This window comes from Rhododendron vialii, chromosome 8a (genome assembly GCF_030253575.1).
Source record: "Rhododendron vialii isolate Sample 1 chromosome 8a, ASM3025357v1".
In the NCBI taxonomy this organism is placed as follows: domain Eukaryota; kingdom Viridiplantae; phylum Streptophyta; class Magnoliopsida; order Ericales; family Ericaceae; genus Rhododendron; species Rhododendron vialii.
The window spans coordinates 22,512,378-22,535,814 of record NC_080564.1 but is presented as its reverse complement, the minus strand read 5'-3'; the positions used below and the strand labels follow the sequence as shown (position 1 = coordinate 22,535,814).

Below are 23,437 nucleotides of genomic sequence, written 5' to 3'. Positions count from 1 at the left end.
CATGCAATCAGATTGCCACCACCGATAAGGGAGTTCTTTCGCTTCACAAGGTTATCAAAACCAGAAAATTTTGTTTCTTTACTCAGAAAAGTTGGAGATTCATCTAAAATACCATCGGTATTGCTATTTTCCTTGAAGGCTCTACTCGTGGAAGGACTATCTAATGATCCACCTCTTTTTGAATGAGCAAGAAGGAGAGCTATGGTCATTATTGTCTTCCCAAGTCCCATAGCATCTGCCAAAATCTAAGATGTGCAATAAAGTCAAAACCTCAAGAATTAGAGAACTATCAATTATTGTAGTACCAGATGAACCAGAAAGATTAGAGAACAAAATGAAATATCTTATTGGCATAAAAGGAGATCATGTTTAGTAGTTCCCGAGTGGATTAAAAACGTATGTGAACTTAGAAAGGTGCTCTAAAAATCCATAACAGGACATGGTTAAACAATGTTCTGAATGCAGCATATCCAAACAAATAGCAAGTAAACACAGTCACCACCACATTGTGCAAATCAGAAACAACCATGCAAAATTTTTTTGAATCAAAAGGCATGCATGCATAGGTGATAAGGGTCGAAATCTAAATCCTAAAGAAAACGAACAACAAATATTCTTCCTTAGAACAACCAAAATCCTAAAGAGAACGAATACCCCAAGCCACTAACTGTGGTTTGGTCTAAATGTACAAGTTCTTGCAAATCATTCATATAGACCGACAAAATGGTACAGTATCAATTTACAAAGATTATCAACACATTAAACCACTATTCTGGGGGTTAACAACTCCAATTTAGGGTTTCTCATATTTTCGAATTAGGGGTTTCTCAAATTTTCGAATTAGGTTTTTTTTTTTTTGCAGCACAACAGTTTAGGGTTTCTCAAATTGAAACCCTCTAATTGATGAGGATGAGGAGTAAATAGTGGGGGTAATCTATCTATCTGAAACAAGAAGAGAAAGGGAGAGAGAGACCTTCGTCGTGGACAACGTCGGGGTGCCCAGAAGCCGGTGGTGGTGGCGGTCGCCGGTGATGGGGGAGCAGCTGGGGTTGGGTTATGGTGGTCGCCGATGGTAGTGGTGGTGGGAGCCCCTCCCTCGCTTCTGTGGTTTGTTTTTTGATTGAGGGAACGAGAAGGGGAAAGCGTCCCTGTTGTTTGCGACCTGCGCGCTTTTTTTTTTTCTTCAAAACAACGTCATTTTGAGCTGACGTCAGCAGTGGTGTGAGTTGTTGTGTGAGTAGCATTTTTGTTATTTTAGCGGGTTCGATTTCGATTTTCGAATACCTATGTCTTATAACTATCGGTATATCATTTTGTAAGGTAAATATTCGATTTTTTCGCAGGTCTACTCGCTATAGTTTTTTTTCTCATTTTTTAAAATAACTTTTTAACATTTTAATTTTTCACGTTTTCATAAAAGAACGTTCAAAAGCAATTATTCTTTTCAAATGTATACACATGCGCAAAAGTTTGTGAAAATTCATAAAAACAATATTACTAATTTACTAGGGGTTCTGTTCCCCATACCCAACTAGGCTTGAAAACTGAAACGAAAGAGAGATACTTAAACTGTTTCCCATACAGATTGCACAAGTTTTCCAGATTAGTTTTTCTCTATTCATAAAAACGACACGAAACGGTAAAAGTGCTCTGTTCTATTCTAGGTACTACTTCAACTCTAATGCTAACATTAATCAGATTGCATTTCGATAGAAATTGTTGTGATTGCAAAACCGCATTAGTTCCTGTTTGGGCCACATTTGGACCTCTCCTATTCCTATCAAGGAGATCCGTCCAAGAAAGTAAGGAATTTATGTGGATATACATCCTGATATTTCCTGACACAGATACCTCCATATCATAGCAGCAGCACAATACCTTAACCTTCTGGAAACAGATATCAGATATATCTCTTTACACAGATACCTGCCTGTTGCCATGTCAACATGATTTCTCCTGCCATGATACCTCATGAAAACAGATATCTCCTGAAGTATGTGAGAGAATATCTATAACTGCTTTTAAATTCATGGGGCTTAAAAGTTAAATTAAGGAAAGTGGTTGAAATAATGGGGATCTATAGTGGGTCCATTTTCTAGATCATGTTGAGCAATTGGAGAAAGTTACACAAAAAGAGGAGAACACGGGACATGTGCAGGAGATATTTCGGGGCTGTTTTCCTATATTAATTCCTATGTTTAGGAAATTAATACTATATTTTAGTTATGATCATGAATTAATATATTTTAGTTATGATCATGGAAAAATAAATGATCCCACCCGCTAACAATATATGGTTGAAGGAAGTTACTTGGCAGCTCAAGGTTCATCTTTGGTAGCAAATAAAGAGGATGGACTTGGTCAAATGGACACATGACAGCTTAGGAGAACTTCTTTAGAAAGTGGCAGGAAATGTGCATCATGGGGTCCAATGTTTTCTCAGCCCACTCAAGGAGAATGGTGCCTGTAAATATGAAGCTTAGTTGATTTCGCACGGCTCCTTGCACCAAAAGCTCACAGCAGCCATATATAATTATATATCTTAAAATCTAGCTGTTCAAAAAAAAATAGGGGGCGACTATTCGCAGCCCCGTATTTTCTCCCTTAGCCTGTTAAAAATTTCCAATTATACTCGATAGTTAGTTACCGAAATTGAAATACATTTTCAGCATACAATTACCGAAATATAATATTTTTTTCAACAGCTATTTACCGAAAATGTATGTTCAGCAGTTGTTTACCGAAGGTTGAATATATTTTCGACATGTAGTTACCGGAATATAATCTTGTTTTTAACAACTATTTACCGAAATGTTATGTATGATTTTCAACAACCGTTTACCGAACTGTAGTGGGCTAAGGGAGAAAATACGGGGCTACGAATAGTCGCCCCAAAAAATATCTTAGAATCTATTTCAAGCCTCTCATGGCTTTTGATTTTAGTTTAATTAATATCATCCTATCCTATCTAGGTAGAAGAACCAATCCAAGTAGTTAGTTATTTTTTACTCCTTCCGTCATTTTTTAAGTGTTCATCTTCGTAATTCCAATTTATTAAAGAGACACAATCATTTCACTTTTCACATGAACTTTTATCTCCACTTTTCCTATTTACCCTCTTTGAAAATATCATAACTACTCTTCTACTCATTAACTTTTTAAAATGGAATCTACTTTTAAGAATAAAATGAAAAATACACCAACTTTTACCTACTAACTTTACAAAAAAAAATACTTATAAAATGACAGTCCAAAATAGAATACTAAATTTTTAAAAAGGGATGAAGGGAGTATTATCTTCTTCCATTCAATGCAAGTAGTTTATTTCCTTCACACTTTGTTAGTTAGTTTCCTGTTAGATTAGAAATTCTCTTCATTAAGGCAAGAAAAAGAAGTCACAATGCCTGAAGGAGATTCAGATTAGGTGCAACATTCACCATCAACACTTGGAGCAGTCTAGCTCCTGATACGCCCGCAATATCTCCTGCAACACTTGAAGCAGTCTAGCTCCTGACACGCCCACAATATCTCCTGCACCCGCCACAAGGCATCCATTCTCTCACACGCTGACTCTCATTGGAGCTATGTTTCTCCTGCTTCTTGGAGAAAAAGCGTGTCAACAGTTCCGAATATGGCTCACATCCTACATTCGTACTTAACATTTTAAAGCGATAATGAACCCACATGAGAAAAGCTTGACACATAAGTTTTGCACTAAATATCTGAAACACATTATATAAATAACTGGACAACAAAGAGTTCATTCACTAGTGAACAATAAACACACATCTACAATCAGCAGCCAGCTAAACTAAAGTACGTTCTCAAACTAGGGACCTCCCATGAGCCCTGAAAACAAAGGACTGAAGATATATCCTTGCACTGGCAGCAGCAGCAATAGAATCTTCATCTTGCTTTTCTCTTGCGGTGGCAACAGCAGCGATGTAGGCTTCTCTGGCCTCCTCCATCTCCGGCACCTCAGCCTCGTCCCAATCATCCTGTTCAAACAAACACTTAGTTTTTCAGCCAATCAATAGTATAGCAACCTAAAACACATAACCACGAATTGGTGGTTGACACACATCAATTGCTATGACCTTCGAAAAACAGCTAATTGCATCTAATAAATTCCAGTCCATCCATTTCAAGTTTTATGCTGTATATTTTCTGCGGAGTCAAGTCAAACATAAGCCATAGGCATAGTCCATGTAAATAGTATTGGTTTGATAAAATTCCAGTAGCAACAGATTCATACAATATTTTATATTCATAGAATATCAAAAAAAAGCTAATACGAGTAAATTAAGATAAATGTAAAAACATACTATAATGCAATAGATGTGTGTTTGTGCGGTAATGTCTTTTTAGTTGATGAGTAGCTATAACAGTTATCTTATCCAAAGAAACAGAAAAATTAAAGAATGTAGTGATGGTGGCTAGGAGCTTACTTCCTGATGGAGATGACTAGAATAATATGGTGCGACATCATAATCTTCAGCGGACACGGTCGAAGGATTCTTTGCCAAGCCTTCAACTAACAACATAAATGATGAAATCTCTCCTCGCGTGGAATCTAGGTCTTCTTGTAGCAGTTCCACTTTCCTGTTGGAAGTCATTGCTTCCCACTGTAATTTTTCTAGTGCTGCCTGTTTGTCAGCCAACTTAACCTGCAGAAAAGGATGTCCACATTCTCCAATGAAAAAGCTGTGCATCATTTGAGAGAGAGAGAGAGAGAGAGAGAGAGAGAGAGAGAGAACAATCACTTACATTGCAATGATTGCACATACTCAATGGCAAGGAATTTAAGTAGATGGGTTCACCCAATTGTTGATAGGGAAAAAACTTCTACACTAGCGGACAACTAATATTTTATCTCCAAGAATCCACATTCCAAAAACTAAATAGTGGGAATGGTTCATACGATGAGACCCGAGAGCTTTTGAGAATCTTCCGAAGGGGTTGGGGGGATTGGTTAATTGGAAAAACATCCCTAGTGACAATTATTTGGTTAATGGGGAATGTCTCACATGATTTCATCCTTGGTTAGATATTCTGATCCATTTTTGAATCTGCCAAAAATTATCAAGTGCTTTGCAAAACCAGGGTCAAATTTTGAAATATGTAGATAATAGTACTAAAGTATTTGATTCTCCTGTTCCTTTCGCCCTGCACATACTACGCAATCATCCGCCAATATCCTTAAGAGTTTTCAATTGTGAAGAACAGTTTTTTTGAAGTGAAAAGAAAAGACCCAATAGGCTGTTCGCAAATAAGTGGGTTCCTCAAGGAAGTGGTAAACGATTGGTAGAAATGGAGCTAAGAATCCTTTGTTTTCTGAGTGTTCCTAAGCTCACTTCCCTAAATAGGAAATTCCTATCGAAAGTGTTGTTTATTGATAGTGTACAAGTGCTATCCAAGAGAAAATCATTTGAAATGGCCACTCTTTTTGAAAGAGAGAATCATCACTATGTACTAAAACTTTCTGAGAGCAACCACTTGGTGCATATGTTGTAAAAAATTAGGTCTATCTCCGGTCCTTCCCTGCCCATACCTCCAACGATTGAGGATTACATGGGTACTGCTAGTGTTGTTGCATTGGTGTTTAGTTGTAAATTAAAGCATTAATTGATAGTGATACTGAGCGAAAATGAGTGCATAACCAAAACTAACTTGGCTGACTGTAAACTAAATTCACTGATGTATGTGGAAACTTCAAGAGAATCAAGACAAATGAAACTATGGAAGAGCAAAAACCTAACATAAACACGTCTATGAGGTGCTTGATGACAACTCATCTGTGCAGGCTACACCATCATAGGCCTCTGGCGTGCACAAGAACCAAGCAAAATATGCCTTACAAAGAACTGAAGCTCTCTATGCTTCATGCGATGCGGCCCTTAAACACTGCTAAAACCCATGAAATATGGATAGTTCTAAAACCATGTCGTACTTGACCAATAACGTACTGGGTACTACTGGTACTTTATAAGGTACTTGTACATGTTTATTGGGTGCAGAAAACACGTGCTAAAAATTTTTCCTTTGGTTTTTTTATGCAGCCCAAAATTAACCTATTATGCACTATTGCACTTGATTCGTAGCCCATCTAGAACAGTATTTTATTTTTTATAGTGAAGAAACTAATTTGATAAGATTTTTATGTATACTTAGCACGATTGTAGACATAACATTTTGGTCTATAGATTTTTTAGTTTAATGACAATAGACGCAGGTTTATGCCTTAAGTTTGGAGTTAAACTGCGGTCTGCGGTTTATATGTTAAATTCTTAATCACCTACCAAACCAAACCAAACTAGGCCTTGTTGTCCCAATCAATTGGGGTCGACTACATGAATCCTATTTTACCATTGAGCTTTGTCTGGAGCTACCTCTTCGCTCAGATTTTATTTCTTAATCACCTAAAGTCATTTAATTTTGTCCATTATTTTATATGCAATTATTACATGTAATCTCTAAGAGAAAATTTCTTTTATATCCCTTCGACTTTGACCAAAAATTCATTTTGGTCCTTCACCTTTCAATTTCGGCATAACAATACTTCGACTTTCCAATTTTTTTCAATGTCATCCTTTAGGGATATATACACATATACACGAAAAATAGGGTGTTTGGATCAAGCACCCTACACACATCGGATGCCGTTGATTTCCGCACAAGCCCCCTCGTTTTTTTTTTTTAGAATTTTTGGACAGCTCGGATCGGCCGTCCGGTGGCCGGAGAGAGCCGAACAGCCGTCGGTCCCTATAGTAGGACTCAAAGAAGACAGATTTCTTCTAAAGGATGACAATGAAAAAAATTGGACAGTCGAAGTATTTTTATGCCGAAATTGAAAAGTGAAGGACCAAAATGAATTTTTGGTCAAAGTCGAAGGGATATAAAAGAAATTTTCCCAATCTCTAACAATAAATATAATGCCTTTGCTCACTTACCATTTTTGAGAAAATTATTTTACTCTCTGCACGATTCACAATAAGTTTGTCTATGTAACTCTCTCTACTTATTACCACTCATTACATCAAAATTATTTTTCAAAACTTAAAACCAAACAAAGGCATTGTTTACAGTCGCACTCTGTAACCGTCTCATATTTCTTCAACCTTTGCCATATCGGATACAACCTTTGCCATATCGACGTATCCGTGTCATACCCGTACGCTTCATAGGCTAAAATCAAATCAATCTATCTTGCCCGGAGATTCACCAGCTGGCAAAAAGGGCCAGTGGCTGATTTTGAGGCCAAACTGGAGAAAATAGTGTAGGTTTGCAGGTACTATGCTATCAAACCACGGAGTTTAACAGTAACATCCGCAAATGAAGTTACAGAAATAACCCATAAATAAAAACAAAAATATGGAATTTTACTGCATTACAACTCTAGAAACATGAGAAAACTAATTCCTTGCCAAACCAAACTAAGCCTTAAGTCAAAATTTCATCCTACACAAACCAAATGTCAAAGCTTGAGAGATAATCTGTTACCTAATGCCTGAAAACAAAGATTAAAATTAAGAGAAAGCACACAAGCATTAGACATGTACCTTTGTATCAGAGAGTTGTTGTTGAGTAGACTTGATTAAAGAATCCTTCTCTGCAGCCTGGAGCTTCAGCTCCTCAAGTTTTGCATGAATAGAACTGAACTGGGTCTTCAAAATCTCTGCTGATTTCAGAAGTTCATCTTTCTCTAATAATTTCCTTTGAAGATCTTCCACTTGTTCTCTCAATGCAATCAACTCTTCTCCGTCCTTATCTGATTGCAATGCCCTTGATGAGAAAATTGAGAAGCTATCACAGCATTCATCTTGGTTATTACTTGAGTTCCTTCCTTGGTCCTTGTCTGTGGGGTCCCTTCGTTTCTTAGTAGGAATAGATTGAGCTGCATTCCTTCCTTTTGCATCACTAACCTGCAATGATTCAAGCGTCCAACTTCAGCCCACACTTGAAGGCACATGACAGAAATCCAATTCACCTTCCAAGAAACTAGGAGCAAACAGAAAGTTCACCACTTGCAAAGAAACACCAATTTATGAAACAAAGTTAACGTCAATATGAAGTCTTGGGAAATTCTACCCCACCCGAGCACGACAAACAAGAAATTAAGCTCGCTAACAACTTCTCTAATACAAACAATTTGGAAGTTATTTAAACTTCTCTAATACAAATCAACAAGACAACAAAAATCCAAACGAATATCAAAGGGGGGAAAAAACATAAACATGATTACCAGCTAATGTGGCCATGAAAGTGGAGCTAGCAACAAGCAACCTAGAAGCCAATCATTGAACAAAGAAAATTGTAACAAAAGTTTAGTACATTACTAGGGAGAGGGTAATGAAAATGAGTATTTAAACTCTTCTCTCTTTCTTTCTTGGTTACATAAACTTCAGCAGAAGAACCTTGGCGCCTTGATGTGCCCAGACCTTTTTCTTCTTAACCTTATGCCTATTAGTTTCACCAACAAACAAGTTCTCCTCTTCCTCTCCCAACCACTTTGTAATTAATCATCAAGCACCTCTTTCCCAAAGGAGGCATCCCAAAAATACCCCATGGCCATCAATATGGTCACGTCAAACAGTCATTTCCAGGTTACTGAGACAAATCAAGTTTCTATTTTGTAAAGTTATACAAGCACAATAATGTAGGAAATACTTGGAGACACTGCGTCTAGTACTTTATTGGGTGTGTGAAAAATAAAGGAAAGCCTTTATTTGTAGAATTGAAAATCAATTAGGATTAGGGATTTAATGTTCTACGAGATAGAAGACGACTTCTCTGGTTTCTATTAGGAGATGATACATGCAAAAGTTCAGATTCATCCATTCTCTGGTTGCATGCTACAGATTATATGAGACAATTAGACAACTAAGGATTGGGTTGCACACCATTGAATCACAGTGGGTTACCATTATAGATTTCCCTTATTCTCTACTGCTATTTATGGATTCTCTACCATAACTCAACACTATTCTATACATAGGAGTCATCTCAACATAACTAGGAATACCTGAGAGTTTACTCAACAGTTATGTCCCACTTAGCAAGACATGGGTTTTCCTTTTAGCTCTTGATGCTATTTAGCTTGTTTTCTTCTCTTTTTTTTGAAACGGCAAAAAGTTCATTAAACCAAGGGTTGGATTCTTTGCAATTATTTCATTATATCCTTACCAATTGTGGGACATGAGTCAAAGGCACATTAACAAAACACCATATTTTTAAGCCAGCATTTCACTCGATGATTAGAAGTCATAGGTATAAAGCATATCTGTGCGACTTATTGAAAGGAGTATATCAATGTAACTTAAGGTGCACATCCTTATGACCTCATCAAGGCCAAACCAACTCAAAAAAGGCATTGTGGCATTTCCAAACTTGCTTCAATGGATTAAATTTAGGGAATTCGTAGTTAAAGTTGGATACAATAGTTGCAACAAGCTTCTAGCACAATTAGATCTTTAAACCTGAAGTACACTGTGTTACTTCATCATCATACATAATTGGGAAAAACAGGCTTATTAACTAGAAAAAGTGCTCTTATTTCCCACTCTTGCACGGAGGAGATATTATACAGCCAAAACTTGACACAAGCAAAACATAACTGCACTCTCCAACATAAATAAAGCCCAAACTCTGGGAAAATCCGAAAAGCAACCTTTTTTCTGAATATAAACACAAAATTAAACAAAGGACCCAAGTACCTTCCTGTAGAGGGATTCTCTCGAAGGTGTCTTAGTATAGATCATTGTACCACGACGGGTGAACGATGAACTCACTTTCCGATCCTACAAATTTCGATAAAACAGAGACATAAAAATGCGCCCGAGTTAACAAACCTGTTACAGAATTAACCCTTGCTCAAATTCTAATCTTTTAAATCCAAGAGAGGGAGACAGGGGCAGCTGCACCTATATAATTTGATTTTTCTTGCATATTTTGGCGCTGAAATTTGTGATTATGTAGATAATATACTCAACAATAAAAAAAAGTAAATTAGGTCAATTCATGAAAATAAATATGTTTATTTTATATATACAGTTTTGTAAGCAAAAAATTTCTTCATGTTTTTGTCCCCGCAGAACTAAAAAACGCCCTTGGAAAGAGAGAGAAAATAAAAAAACCAACACTTATCAGCTGACTTGCCAATTTCACTTTTAACCCAATCAGATCCAAAAGTTTCTTTTAATTTCGTCTCAATTCCCAATCCTCTGTACAAAACCCTAAGAAAATAAAACAAAGCTAGCAAAAACTTGAGAGAGAGAGAGAGAGAGAGAGAGAGAGAGAGAGAGAGAGAGAGAGAGAGAGAGAGGTTACGATGAGAGACTGGACGAGGGGGACGATCTCGACGAGGTCGTTGAAGAGGACGCGGTCGACGTTACTGGGAGCGGCGTTGGAAAGAGAAGACTGAGTTGGGTGGGCCGATGGGGAGAGAAGTACTTCTCCACAGCCACTAGAATTTTCCTGTAAATCTGCAAAATGCTGGGGCTCGTACATTTTTATTCAAGACCTAAGTGAAGATCCAAGTTTTGAGTTGAATTAGTTGGGAAGAAAGTTAATGGTGTGTTTTGATTTGGTTGGAAGAGCTGTGAGAGTGAGAGTAGAGAGAGAGAGAGAGAAAGGAAGGTTTTTGAAATAGTCAATTTTCCGGCAAGGGATATTTACAACGGAAAACCGGACGGATTCGGATTTACGAGAATGACCCCGGCTTGCAATTTACGGCCCCTAGATTTTGGGGTTCAGTTTTTGTCCAGTTTTTTTTTGGGTCCAGTCCGGTTCAGTTGTGGGCCTATCACGGGCCCAAAATAATGATCGAAATCGTTCATTTTGTAGAGCTCGTTGAATATGTCATCCATGCCAAAAATTAGCTTGATCATATAACAATAGGTACATGGACGAAACAGAATTGTACAAGAAAAAAACAATGACAAAAATTAAGTTGAAATTAATAATTGCCCATTTTTTTCATGTACAAATCTATTTCGTTCATGTACTTATTGATGTTCGATCAAGCTAATTTTTGGCATGGATGACATATTCGACGAGCTCTACATCATAAATGATTCTGAACATTGTTGTGGGCCCGGAATGGGCCCACAACGGTCCAAAATTGGACCGGACCGAATTGAACCGTAAAGAAACTGGACAGGAACTAAACCCTAGATTTGGTATGTGGCCTAATAAATTAAATGTTTTTTTATTTGTTAATTTTTTGTCAATTTTTTGTGGTTATTGTTTCATCATAACGAGATGAATCTAAAAAGTAAAAAATTACGATCAAAACTTTTTTTAAATAAAGATAAACATAAGCCAATAAACTAATTTTTTTGCTTTTATTCAAAAAAATAGATTTCGATCGTAATTTTTTATTTTTTAGATTTTTCTCATTATGACGAAGCAATAATTAATAAAAATTTAAAAATTTAAATTTTTTAAATAAGAACAAAAGAAATAAGCTATTTGGCTTATTAGGCCAAACAACTGGCTTGTAAGTGGATTCACCTCCAAACCGGGGTTTATCTAAAGCCTAAAGAAGTGATCCAAACCCTTAGTAATCACATGACAAATGAGATATTCTAAATTACAATTTCAAGATCATATTGGCCGTTTATTTTTTTTTTAACAATCTTTTTCGGTCACTGAGCTTGCGGTATTAATCGACCTGATTTTTGCAAACTTGTTTAAGTTATTGATCTCAACAATGTGAACGAATCGGGCTCAGGAAGAAACTCGTGTTGAACTCAAAAATAGACTATTGTGTACTGATCGAGTACATAACAAGAATCTCTCAGCCTCGTCTTAAATCTTCTCTCAAGTTTATAGCTTTTCCTTTCCATTGACCATAGAAAACAAATTATGTAGTTTAAGTCTAAATTAGTAAAATTTAACACATTTTAAAAGTTACTCCCTCCGTCCCTTTTTAAGTGTCCTGCTTCGTAATTCCAACTTATTAAAAAGACATCATCATTATACCTTTCACATCAACTTTTTCCTCCACTTTCTCTACTTATCCATCATCATTACACTTTTACTCACATACTTTTTAAAATGGAATCTACTTTTAGGGACAAAATAAATAATTCACCAACTTTTACCCACTAACTTTACAAAATGGACACTTATTAAGGGACAGCCCAAAATGAAATACTGGACTATAAATAAGGAACGAAGGGAGTATTTTAGTTGGGCTTTCACCTCATTTCAAATGAGTTTACAGCAATCAGTGTGAGATTTGAGTTACAGAGATTGGAGCGACAATAACTTGAATATTTATAAACTATATATATATATATATATATATATATATATATATATATATATAAGGGCGGTTCCGGAAACACCTAAAAAAACACCCCATAGCTTCCGATCAAATTTTGATGATCCGAGTCACTCAATGTGATCAGAACGTGATTTTAAGGGTACCCCTAAAAATCAGGAAAAAAATATGTAAGCGGATCAAACTCAACAAATAGTAGTATTCGATTATTACAAAAGGCAATGACAAAAAACGCAAGGCAATGAGAGTTGATAATGCAAATTAAATAAACAAACATCTGACGTCTTCGTTGCAAAGTTGTTTACGGACTAGGGGCACCGGTGGCCTCTCTCGCTTTCTTTCTTGCTTATAAAATTTTTTTAATGACCCATTCATTATTCTAGACCGCAAAAGTCGAGTCGAGCTTTAGAATGTTTTGATATGATCTTGTTCCTTCTTTAAATTTTTAGCTGAGCTTGTTGATATTGTGTCGTGTTGCGCATCTTCGAGCCTTCGGATCATGCATCCGACGGTTCGGATCTCATCTTGGCAATTAACGAACGAGAACCGTTTCGTTCATTGCTGAGATGAGATTCGAGCCGTCAGATACACGATCCCCTAATTGCAGCACGGTACTGTGCACACCACTGCACAGAACCATCCCCCAATTCTATAAAAGGGAGAGTGGTTACAACAAAATGCACACCAACTAATAAAGAACCAGACCGAACTAAAAACACACACAGACTCTGGCTCAAAATAACGATCACCCACACCACAGAACCAAGCTCGATCGCCCTCTGCAAAACAAAACATGAAGAAGAGAAGAGAAGAGAAGAGGCAAATTAAGGAAAACATAATTATTAACCAAGTCCTTACTACCACCGATCGAGCATCTTCCAATGCAACGCTTCCCTTTCCCTCCAGCAAGTGGGGCATATATGTATGCAACCCAAAAATTAAGGACTATTAATTAATTTACTTGGTTTAAAAACTACAGTATTAATAAAGGCGCCTCTAATTAATTAATACTAGGTCACAATAATTTTTCCTTGATACTGCAGTACCTAACAAGATAAGATAGAGTGTTAATTTTAGTACTAGCTACCATTTTGATGCGTGCTCTTTACCAGCTTCCTAAATTTACAAAGCAAATCGCCTAAAACTGACATTTTGTTTTTGGAGAAAAATCTATGAAAGATATATACATAATACTTTCCTCACCTTCTCCTTTCTCTTGTTAAATCTTACTGTAATAGTATCTAGTTCCCAAGAAACTAGAAGGCTTGCTAGGTTTTAGTAGGGGTGGGCATCACGTCGTGTTTGGATAATGCCACTTTTCATTTGAGTTAAAGTGTCTGTTAATCTAAATCGACTTGAATGTAATCGTATCGTGTTCAAGTTGATATGATTAATAAATACATAAAAATGTAGTATTTGATAATACTTACATGGATACAATCCAGTTAACATATAGTTTAGTAAAACAAAGACTGTTTTTATACTTTCTAAAATTTTATCTTTATTGTTCATTTAAACTTTTTTCAACTTCGATCCACGTAAGTATACTTCTTCCATTCAGCTCATGGAGTCGCGTAACTAATCTTAAAACTTTTTGACAAAAAAAAAAACTGAGCAAACTATAACTGAATTTCAATAACATGTGTAATCTTTACATACAGTGGCAAAACTATGTATGTTGTAAGATGTGCCATGGCACCCCTTGTCTTGATAGAATTCCCTAGGACCTAGTTGTAATTTATTTTGTAATGCACCTAACTTCAAAAACTCTCCACTTTGGCACTCCTTATCATTTGGTGAAATTGTACTGTAATGATCTCAAACTATCTTTTCTAAGATAATGTCTTGACATTTTTATTTTATTTGTTAGTCCTTGCGCAGCAAGCTAGCGTAATATATACTCCAAAACAATATATAACATTTATACCTTTGTTCCATCAAAATTAATCCTTATATCGATCCTGAGGTACATTTCCCTTCCATCCACAAGTTATAAATACCGTCGTAACAACTTACGATGTAATTATATTCCTTCAATTTTTTTTTCTCATTTTGCGACAATCCTGTGACAAAATCCAAATTCTGCCCTTGTTTACATTCGTAAAAATTAAATTACTCCAAACTCTGCCTTAGATAAACCGAGTAGCAAGATTAGGCTCACTAAGCAGTAGTATTATTATAGGAGAAAGAAAAGGCTAAAATGCCGGCGAAGGTCGCCGGGATACCATGTCTCCGGCGCTGAGAACAAAGTAGAGACTACAAACATCAAGGAAAGGGAAATATTTGGTGTCTACCTCCTAAAAGGAGACACCGTTATTTTTGGTATAACCGAACCATTATAAGTATAACCAAAATTAATTGTATGTATAACTAAAACATAACCAAAACCAGAAAATTGGTTTCGGTTATGTCTTGGTTATATATATAATTAGTTTTAGTTATGCTTGTAATGGTTTAATTATGTTAAAAATTACCGTGTCTTCAAAAGGAGGGTAGACACCGGAAGCAATTCCCTCGAGGAAAAGTGGACAATTAATGCTTTCAACTGTCTGTCCATTGTTTGTTTAACAGGAAAAAGAAGCATTAAAAGTGAACTAAAGTAATGCACTTTGAAACCATCGCACTTGTACTTCTCTTCTACAGGAGTTCATTAACTTCGTTTTGAGATCCCCAAACGTTCCCCTCTCTCTCTCTCTCTCTCTCTCTCTCTCTCTCTCCCTCCATAAATTATGTTGTGGGAGCTTGTGTCCATGCATGTGGTGATCACAAAACTCTTTTGTTTCATTGTTTTGGATCCTCAGGATTCTGTTCTTTCTTTTCTAGCTACTAACCTCAAAGTTTTGTGTCCATGCGCGTCTATTCCTATCTACAGGCAAAGCTCAAGGAACTTGAGTTCTAAAGTTTCTTCACTGATTAAAAAAGGTACTTTATTCAATCATTTAATTTATCCATGGACGATTCCTGTACGATTGTATGTCACTTCCTAGTCATTTAATTGACTACAATTTGTTTTTCTTGCGTGACAGAATGCATGAGATGTATCCAAGTTCATTAATATGGTTTGTTAGACTTTCTCTCACATTGCTCGCGAATTGGTTTCAGATTGGAATCCTCTAAATAATCTAAATAGTATCAGAGCTAGGTCTTAGATGGCTTCACCTCACGTGGTCTAGTCTCCATCACCCAAGTCAAATCTATTGGTCTCCTCAATTTGTACCTCCAAGTACATCCGGGCTGCACATGAGGGGAGTGTTAAATTTTATCACATATTGTTTATCTAAGCCACCCAAGCTTGGTTAATATATACTTAAGGCTATTTGCCAATTAGTTTTAGGTTGGAATCCTCCAAGAAATCTAACAGCTTGCTCATAAAATTTTATAGAAAATGGAGGAAAAAAAGTTTTAGGGCTTAATGATCTTTTGTTGATGATTATTTTCTTCTAGATAGTAACTTTGTAGTAATTGGATTAGTAGAGGCCGTCGCTACCAACTCTTGTAGGGCTAGTCCACAGGGGGCTTAATTTGTTCTGCTTTAAATTTCCCCCGCTAGTAGACCGTAGGATTAGTCTCCAGAATTAGTCGTGGTGGCATAGGCTGGCCAGACATCTAGTTATAAAAAAAATATATGAATTTGATAGGATGAAAAGGTCCATGGAATCACTTCAGAAAGAGAACTTTTATTGGAGGGATTTTAAAATTTCAAAGGACAGTTGAAAGACTTGGTTTGAACTTAAATCTTGGAGAAATCCTGCACATTGATCGGCTCATGAATGTTGTTTGATCATGTGTTAGGTGTAAAAACATTGATTTCATGTGATACCTAAATGGCTAGAAATATAAAAGGGAGTTTAGTTGAAGGTTGGAAGAGTTTCAAGTTCTTCTTTCAGTTGGTAAGCTCTCCTTTTCATGGGTTACCTTTTGTTCCTTATCATGTTGTAGCCCTATTTACTCAAATGTAGATTAATTACTTGGACTTGCTTTTTAATTGAGTTTGGCCCCAGCTCTATTGTTGCCATTTGCAGTTTTATTTCCTCAATGGTACTTGAGTATTCCTCTTCATTTTCTTTGACTTTAGAGGTTGAAAGGCTGTAGCAAGGCAGCATTCATTGTCTAATGATGAGTGGGTATTGATGTTTAGTTTTGTATCCGCATTTGAGCTCTTATTCTTAGGCTGTGATTGGACCATGCATATGTAGACCAAAAGATAGAGGTACACGGAATGATACTTTTTGGATGACATCTGATCTAGACGGTATGCTATTTTCTTTCATTCCGTACTTTCCTGAAGTGGAAATACTTTGGAATTTTAGTCTAATCTTTGTTTCTTTCTGTGGTGTGCTCATTTCTTTCCTCCATTGCTAGATTATTGTTTCTTTGTTCAAATAATATCTGTAATTTTGTTCTTTTTTGTCATGATCAATAGTAAGCTGTTGGTTGCCAGCAAGAAAAATATCAAAGAACTACGACTACTTGGAGCAATATTTAAATTTTTTCTATATTTGCTTATCTATAGATGTCTAAATGACTTGAAATGTTCTCCAAGTAGAGAATTATAGTCGGACTATCCTCTGTTTTTGTAAGGGCACTTCAGTTAGGCATAGAGAAGGAGGGCTATTACAGGAGGAGGACGATTGTAATAGCACTGCCAAGGTGGTAAATGACAGAGCGTTCCTAACAGTACGGATTTGGGTGTAAGCTATGCGCATGCTGATCTGAACAAAAAGGCTCAGACTTTTTCCAAGAGTCTTTTGTTTTTGATTTCTTAGTTTTCTAAGTATGATTTTTTAGTTTCTGCACGGAGCACTCATGAAATTTTTTCCAAGTACTGCAGATTGTTCTGATATGTGCACCGACTAAGCCAAATATGCAGAGAGTCTAAAGCATAATTCGTAGCTTTACCGATATAGATTTCTGTCGACAGATATAATCTGCAGATTTTGTAGCTCCTCAGGTGGAACAATTATCTATGGCTTGTGTTCTTGGAGTTGATAAGCCTCTATAATTTTCTTGTCTCTTCAACCTTTTAGCGTCCATATTTCGTTAAACAAACAAAAATTTTGTTTCATTTCCATCCAAACAGCCAAAAGGATTCTTTTTTTCTGGTAGATCGAAGTGAAACAGTAACTGAATCTGCGAAGAGTTTAGTATTCCTAGCTAAACAGAATCAACATACTTGAATGAAATTTTGATCCTTGATTTCTTTACCATATATTCAATTTTTTTTTTCTTGTGCTTATGCTTTTATATGTAAGTTGCTTCATAGATGATGGACATCTATGACTTTTGTATTCATAAAATTGCAGCTTTATGCTCTAGCGCTGAGCAATTTTTCTCTACCTTACATATAGTGAAGGCACATGTCTTGGACGATGGAAGAATTTAAGTTGGAGAAAGAGACTTGTCTCGAGGATGAGAATATAAGCAATTGGCAGGAAAATCAAGTGAACTCAGATTCTGATGCAAGCTTTGTGGATTGTGAAATGCCGGAACTTGCTATTTTTGAGCTAGAGAGCGAATACCAGATTGTCAAAGACATTTGCATCGACAGGGAAATTCCTTCCCCAGCTAGATGTTCAGTGGAAAACTGTGAGTTGGATCATAGTATCATCTCCTGCTTGCTCAACTCTGACATGGAAACAAATGGTAAATCAACAGAGAAAGCACTGACCAGAGTGTCGTCCATTTCGAATTCATCAGATTTTCTTTCTGAACACGTCAAGCATTGTGATTCCAACGAGGATAGTACATGTTCAAGATTGCCATTGGTCGCAGAATTTTACGCACATATTTCCAATTCAAATGGAGATAGAGTTGAACCAAAATATAACAAGGTAACTCCTCTGATGCATCTCTTGCGTATCAGTTAAACACTACAAGTCAATGTGTGCATTAGATTCCAATAAAAAAAAAAGTGTGTGCATTAGGTTGGCATGATGTATGAATGTCGTTTCTTGGTTTATACAAGTTTAATATTAGTTTTAGTTGTTAATTGGTAGATGTCGAGATTAGTTGGTTGTCCAAGAATTTTTAGTTATGAAACCTTAAATAATGCAAATGTGACTTGTTCTTCCCCAGTTCTTGCTCCTCTTTCTACTTTAGTTCTCCTTTATTGTGAGAATTAACGAGTGGAAACGTTGAAACAAATTCATGAAGTAGCAAAGAAAATTAGTAAATTTTTCTGACAAATACATTTAGATTTCAGAACAAAATAAACCCAATGAGAATTAAGCCTGGACCTTACTGAAACCAAATGTGAAGCAAAAAAGTTCACTGCTCTGCTACTTCTTACCATTAATTAGGAGAAATGTCCCAAATTCAGGGTTTCATTCTTAGGAGTGTGTAGAAAATGGATGCATCTCATTGACATTAATATGTTCCTACTAGATTTATGTTTCGTTTTTTACTTCTTAAAAATTGAAGGTTCCCATTGAGGGGTCAATCTCCACTGCTACAGAATCTGATCAGGTGGAGGCCGGAAGCATCACTTATGATTGTGGTCCGTCCTTAAGCACAATTAATACTGGGAATAAGGAAATTCCTGGAATTACAGAAGACCACAAGCAGTCAAGTTACGCTGCACCTGGTCCTGTTTTAGGTCCAATAACGAAATCCGGTAGCATATCTTTCCGGTCAAATAGCTGCAATAGCACTCGCTCCTTCACCTTTCCAGTGTAAATTTCTCCCACCTTTTACTATGCCGTTTTCTACTAATCTCAAACTTATTCATCAAAACTGTTTCCCTAGTGATTTTTCTGCTAACCGAACAGATTAGCTTGGGAGTGGAACGACAGCCCTGAAAGAATGGTGGAAGCAAAAAGAAAAGTCTTCAAGAAGCACAGACGCTGGAAATCGGTTGTTTCTCTCTGTTGTAAATTCTAACTGCCATATAATCAATCCTTCTTCTTTTCCTTCCTGTTTTCTCAATACATGTACACAAATGAATACGACCTATATCTCTATATATAATTACATATCAATATCTTGTACCGGCAACCTGGAATTGTTGTGCACATTGTAGAAGAAATGCATCTTTTGGCTTAAATGGTCATAATTAAGTTGGCTCCAGATTTTATTCTCCTGTTGAATTCTACCTTCGACATTCAGATTCATGTACATTCCCCACAACGAGGCCAGAAGAATGGCGTCACTTGTATCTCGCAAACTTGGTGGAGGAATTTACAGAGAAACAAACTTAAAAGTGTAAATGAAGAATACTACTCCATTAGCTTCACGAATCCATTTTTTTCTCGTGCCTTCTAATGTCACTCGATATATCCAATAACCGAATACAATTTTAATGTCGGGGCCACAGAAGGTTTCGAATAGGAGATTTAAGGAAGAATTTTGCATAAGTCCACTATAGCAGTTTCTAAATCCATCTAGTCCACTTTTAAGTTTCATAACCCACTAAGTCCACTAATAATTTTAATGACAAAAATACCCCACCTAAGAAACAAGGGCCTCGTTTGGCTAAAATGAAAATATATTTTTTTCATTTTGTTTTTGTTTTTGTTGCAATCAAGCCGTCGCCGCTGCCGCCACCATTGTAGCCGCTGCCATCACGCCACATATAACGTTATATGTATAACAAAAAACGTATTTTTTCATTTTTCTCGATTTTTTTATTGAACCCGCTGTACTTTACATTTAACGTTATATATGTAACAAATTTCTCTTTTTGTTTTTTCCTATTTTTCTTGTATTGATTTTTTAACGTCATACGAGTGATAAAAAATTTCTAACATACAACATTATATGTGGCAAAAATTTTCTAACATGCAACATTTTTTTCTTCTTCTTGTTTTTAGTTTTTAACGTTATATGCTGGTCCATACAAAAATATAACATTATATGTGAGTTTTTGAATATCTAAATATCGCAAAAAAAAAAACATAAAACATTATATTTGAGCTTCTGTAGTTCTAAATCTCACAAAAAAAATAGAATATATAACATTATATCTTAGTCAAATCACATATTTTCACGTATAAGTCGGAGAGGCCGCTACGTGGACTAATTCAATAAGTGACCAACAACGGAGTATATACCGTTATATATGACAAAAACTCATATATAACATTACACGATACAAAAGGTCATATATAAGGTTATATATAACAATATAACGTTATATATTATTATATCTCTCTCTAACTGAGAATGTTTTAAAAAAATGACATTAAATAATAACAAAAACACACAAAAATATTTTTTTTGTGTGACACGAAAAACACACATATAACCTTATATATTTTTTCAAAAAACACAACCTATTCCAACCTTATATGTCTAGTCCTAAAAAAAAAACACATATAACTTTGTATATTTATTCAAAAAACTCCAAATATATTAGAAGTAAGTCGGAGAGGCCGCTGCGTGGACCAAATCAATAGGTGATTGATAAAAAGCACAAATATAATCTTATATATTTATTCAAAAAAATTAAGATCTCTAACCATAGAAAAAACACAGATATAACCTTATGTATTTATTCAAAAACCTCCAAATCTGATGATAACGGGACACGGGACACACAATAGACCGGATCAACCTTCTTATAATATTATATTTTTTATTTTTACTACTCCAGATTTCTCTCCAGTAAAACAAATAAATGACTGGATCAACCTTCTTAATACGATAGACAAACCAACTTTAAAGCGCATTTATGAAAAAGCTGAATAACGTTTTATGATTGACTGAAACTACAATCGGAGGAGGAGCGCCTCATTCCGTCTACCTCAAAGGCCCATTTATGAGGCTAATAGTCTGATGAGAAAAAACTCCACAGTCAAGAAAACAAACCTACCCAATTCCCCTCAAGTCGGATTTTATTTGCACAAAAACTAAGAATAAAAACTCTAAAGGCAGATTCCTTCCCCTCAATTCATCATGGATTCCATGTAAACAAAGATTCTTTCAAAATTCCCAATACCTGAACGTATTGTATGTACATACATGTGAAAAATACAAATATGGAGATGGAGGTTGAGAAATTTTGAGAAAGAAAACAGAGATGGAGATACCAAAAGGTTTATGGCCTAACTTTTCTATCTGGGATGTAACAAAACCTCATCGCCGTCCTCATGTTAGCCACGCTCGCCACTGGTTTGCTCCGCCTCATCATCCTCTTTTGATCCACTAGAAAGCAGAAACAAACCGAGGTCGTGCTCGGGGTTATCGCAGGGTCCAGTGTCGTCTTGCTCACCGTCGTCTTTCACACAGATCCGTTCTGAGAGAGAGAGAGAGAGAGGAGAGAGAGAGGGGAGGCTCAGATCTGTTTTGTGATCTAGGGTTTCTCTCTCCATATGTTATATAGGAGGGTTTTTTGGTCTTGAAAAATATATCTTTTTCAATAAATTGGAGTTATTATGTTATATAACTATATTAGTGGACTAGAGAGGTTATGAAATTTAAAAGTAGACTTAGCGGGTTATAAACATACTATAGTGGACCTCCCACCAATTTTTAGAGATTTAATTGCTTTTTCTTGCACCCCGCTATCAGGAATTAGTATTGTTGTGGTTGGCCTTCCCAGATTTAGGCACAGCGCGACATGATCTGAACTCAATTTTATTGAACTTTCCTTCTTCCATATTGGGGCCAAGAATGTGAAAGACACGATCTCATTCGTTAGATTGACCCTATCAAAGCCCGTTGTTCGGGAATGTTCTTTACTTCTCCAATGTTTGCCACGTATATATTTTCAGATGCTAAGCTCCCTGGCCTTATTATGTAGATTTTACTTTTTCGTAGTCACCTTTGATAAAATACATCAACATTTTCTTATCTATTCTATGCTTTTTGAATGTACAAACTTGATGAATCGATTTCTAGTGAGTTCGCTCGATCGATGACCTGCAAACAAGAATTAACTAAGGACACCAATATGATGCCGGCTAACACTTCTCTGCTGCCTAAATCAGTCAATTTGGTGAGAGAGAGAGAGAGAGAGAGAGAGAGAGAGAGAGAGGAGGTAAAGTAAAGCTCAAGCAATTATGGTTCATACCTATCAAAACTAGTAGTTTGAAAATCGCCAAAGCCTTTAAGAAACTGCATGCTATGTTGTATGTGAATTGAAAGACCTTAAAATTATAGTGCATTTGTTAAAGTCAAATACGTTTAGGACAAAACCAATTTTTCCAAGGTAAAGTAATGTCAAGACTTTAAAAATATAATACTCCTACTTCACCAATCTATGTTGGATCATGTTCCCTAACATACAATGGGAGCATGCACGTGACATGAGCACGGGATGTTTATATTTACAGCTGTAGTTAATCCTGATGATTAGTTTAAATTAATTAAATTTGGGAATGTTTCTGGTCCGTGATTTTCAGAGTTGTGGCCCCGGGTTTACGTCATTCTATTTTGTAGTACTATCCCAAAAAACATGCGGGATACGGGCTTCCTTAGTTTTTTACTTCTAGATTTAGAAAATAGTAAGTAATTTCTATCAAATTTCTTCTAATTAATGAAACACTAAAATTCTATGAAAGTGTCTAAAATTCTAAACCTTGAAAATGCGTAACCCCTAAGGCATCCTATGAAAGTGCTTAATCTCTAGAATACCCTATAAAAATGCCTAAACCCCTAGGATATCCTATGAAAGTATTTAAGCCGCTAAAACACTATAATAGAAAAGTGCACCCTAAAATCCCTGTGAAAGTGTCTAAACCTAAACCCTAGGGGGAACCTTGGGATCGAATTGAATGTTGTTTGGTGATGTTTTGGGGTGTGGGAACTGATTGGAACAGTTGAATTGGATTTTGGTTGGGTCGAGGTACGAAACCCATTTTTTTCTCTCTCTAGAACTCCATTAACGGAGCTCCAAGCTTTCTGCTTTTCTCTCTACCTACTTTCTACGAAATTTACAGTGGTGATGGTGGTGTTGTGGTGTGGGTTCGTGTTCTTTAATTTCGGATGAGGAATGGAGGGATATTTATATGGGGTTGGTGGAGTGAGGAGCAAGGAGGGAGAAAGCAGAGAGAGAGAGCCGACTGGGAGAGAGAGAGAGAGGGGGGGGGGGGGGGGGGGAGCGGGGGGGGTGCAAGGAATGGGGTAGGAGGGATGGAAGTTGAACAAGTGGGCAGGGTGAATGGTTTTCTTGGGGAGAAAGAAAGAGTTTAATGGAGAGAGAGAGAGAGAGAG

The 23,437-nt window shown here is 36.4% G+C and overlaps 2 protein-coding genes across 7 annotated transcripts; one reads left to right on the top strand and one right to left on the bottom strand.

Annotated features, from left to right (window-relative positions):
- Positions 1 to 3,707: 3,707 nt before the first annotated feature.
- LOC131298015 (protein MICROTUBULE BINDING PROTEIN 2C) lies at positions 3,708 to 10,669 on the bottom strand. Its single transcript, XM_058323276.1, has 5 exons — positions 10,327 to 10,669; positions 9,714 to 9,797; positions 7,560 to 7,922; positions 4,449 to 4,667; positions 3,708 to 3,998 (listed from the first exon to the last, which is right to left on the bottom strand). Exons 1-5 carry the CDS (start codon positions 10,504 to 10,506, stop codon positions 3,825 to 3,827), a joined length of 1,020 nt encoding a protein of 339 aa, XP_058179259.1. The 5' UTR covers positions 10,507 to 10,669; the 3' UTR covers positions 3,708 to 3,824.
- A 4,227-nt stretch (positions 10,670 to 14,896) lies between these two features.
- On the top strand, positions 14,897 to 19,351 carry LOC131336379 (uncharacterized). 6 transcript variants are annotated; one of them, XM_058372180.1, is made up of 5 exons: positions 14,897 to 15,045; positions 15,159 to 15,208; positions 17,635 to 18,117; positions 18,707 to 18,957; positions 19,054 to 19,351. In XM_058372180.1, the coding sequence occupies exons 3-5, from the start codon at positions 17,644 to 17,646 to the stop codon at positions 19,163 to 19,165; spliced, it is 837 nt and encodes a 278-aa protein (XP_058228163.1). In that variant the 5' UTR covers positions 14,897 to 15,045; positions 15,159 to 15,208; positions 17,635 to 17,643; the 3' UTR covers positions 19,166 to 19,351. The 6 variants fall into 6 exon arrangements, with proteins under 6 accessions (XP_058228163.1, XP_058228165.1, XP_058228164.1 ...); XM_058372182.1 differs by having other exon boundaries at positions 15,159 to 16,538; XM_058372181.1 differs by having other exon boundaries at positions 15,159 to 16,977; positions 17,590 to 18,117.
- The last annotated feature ends 4,086 nt before the right edge of the window (positions 19,352 to 23,437 follow it).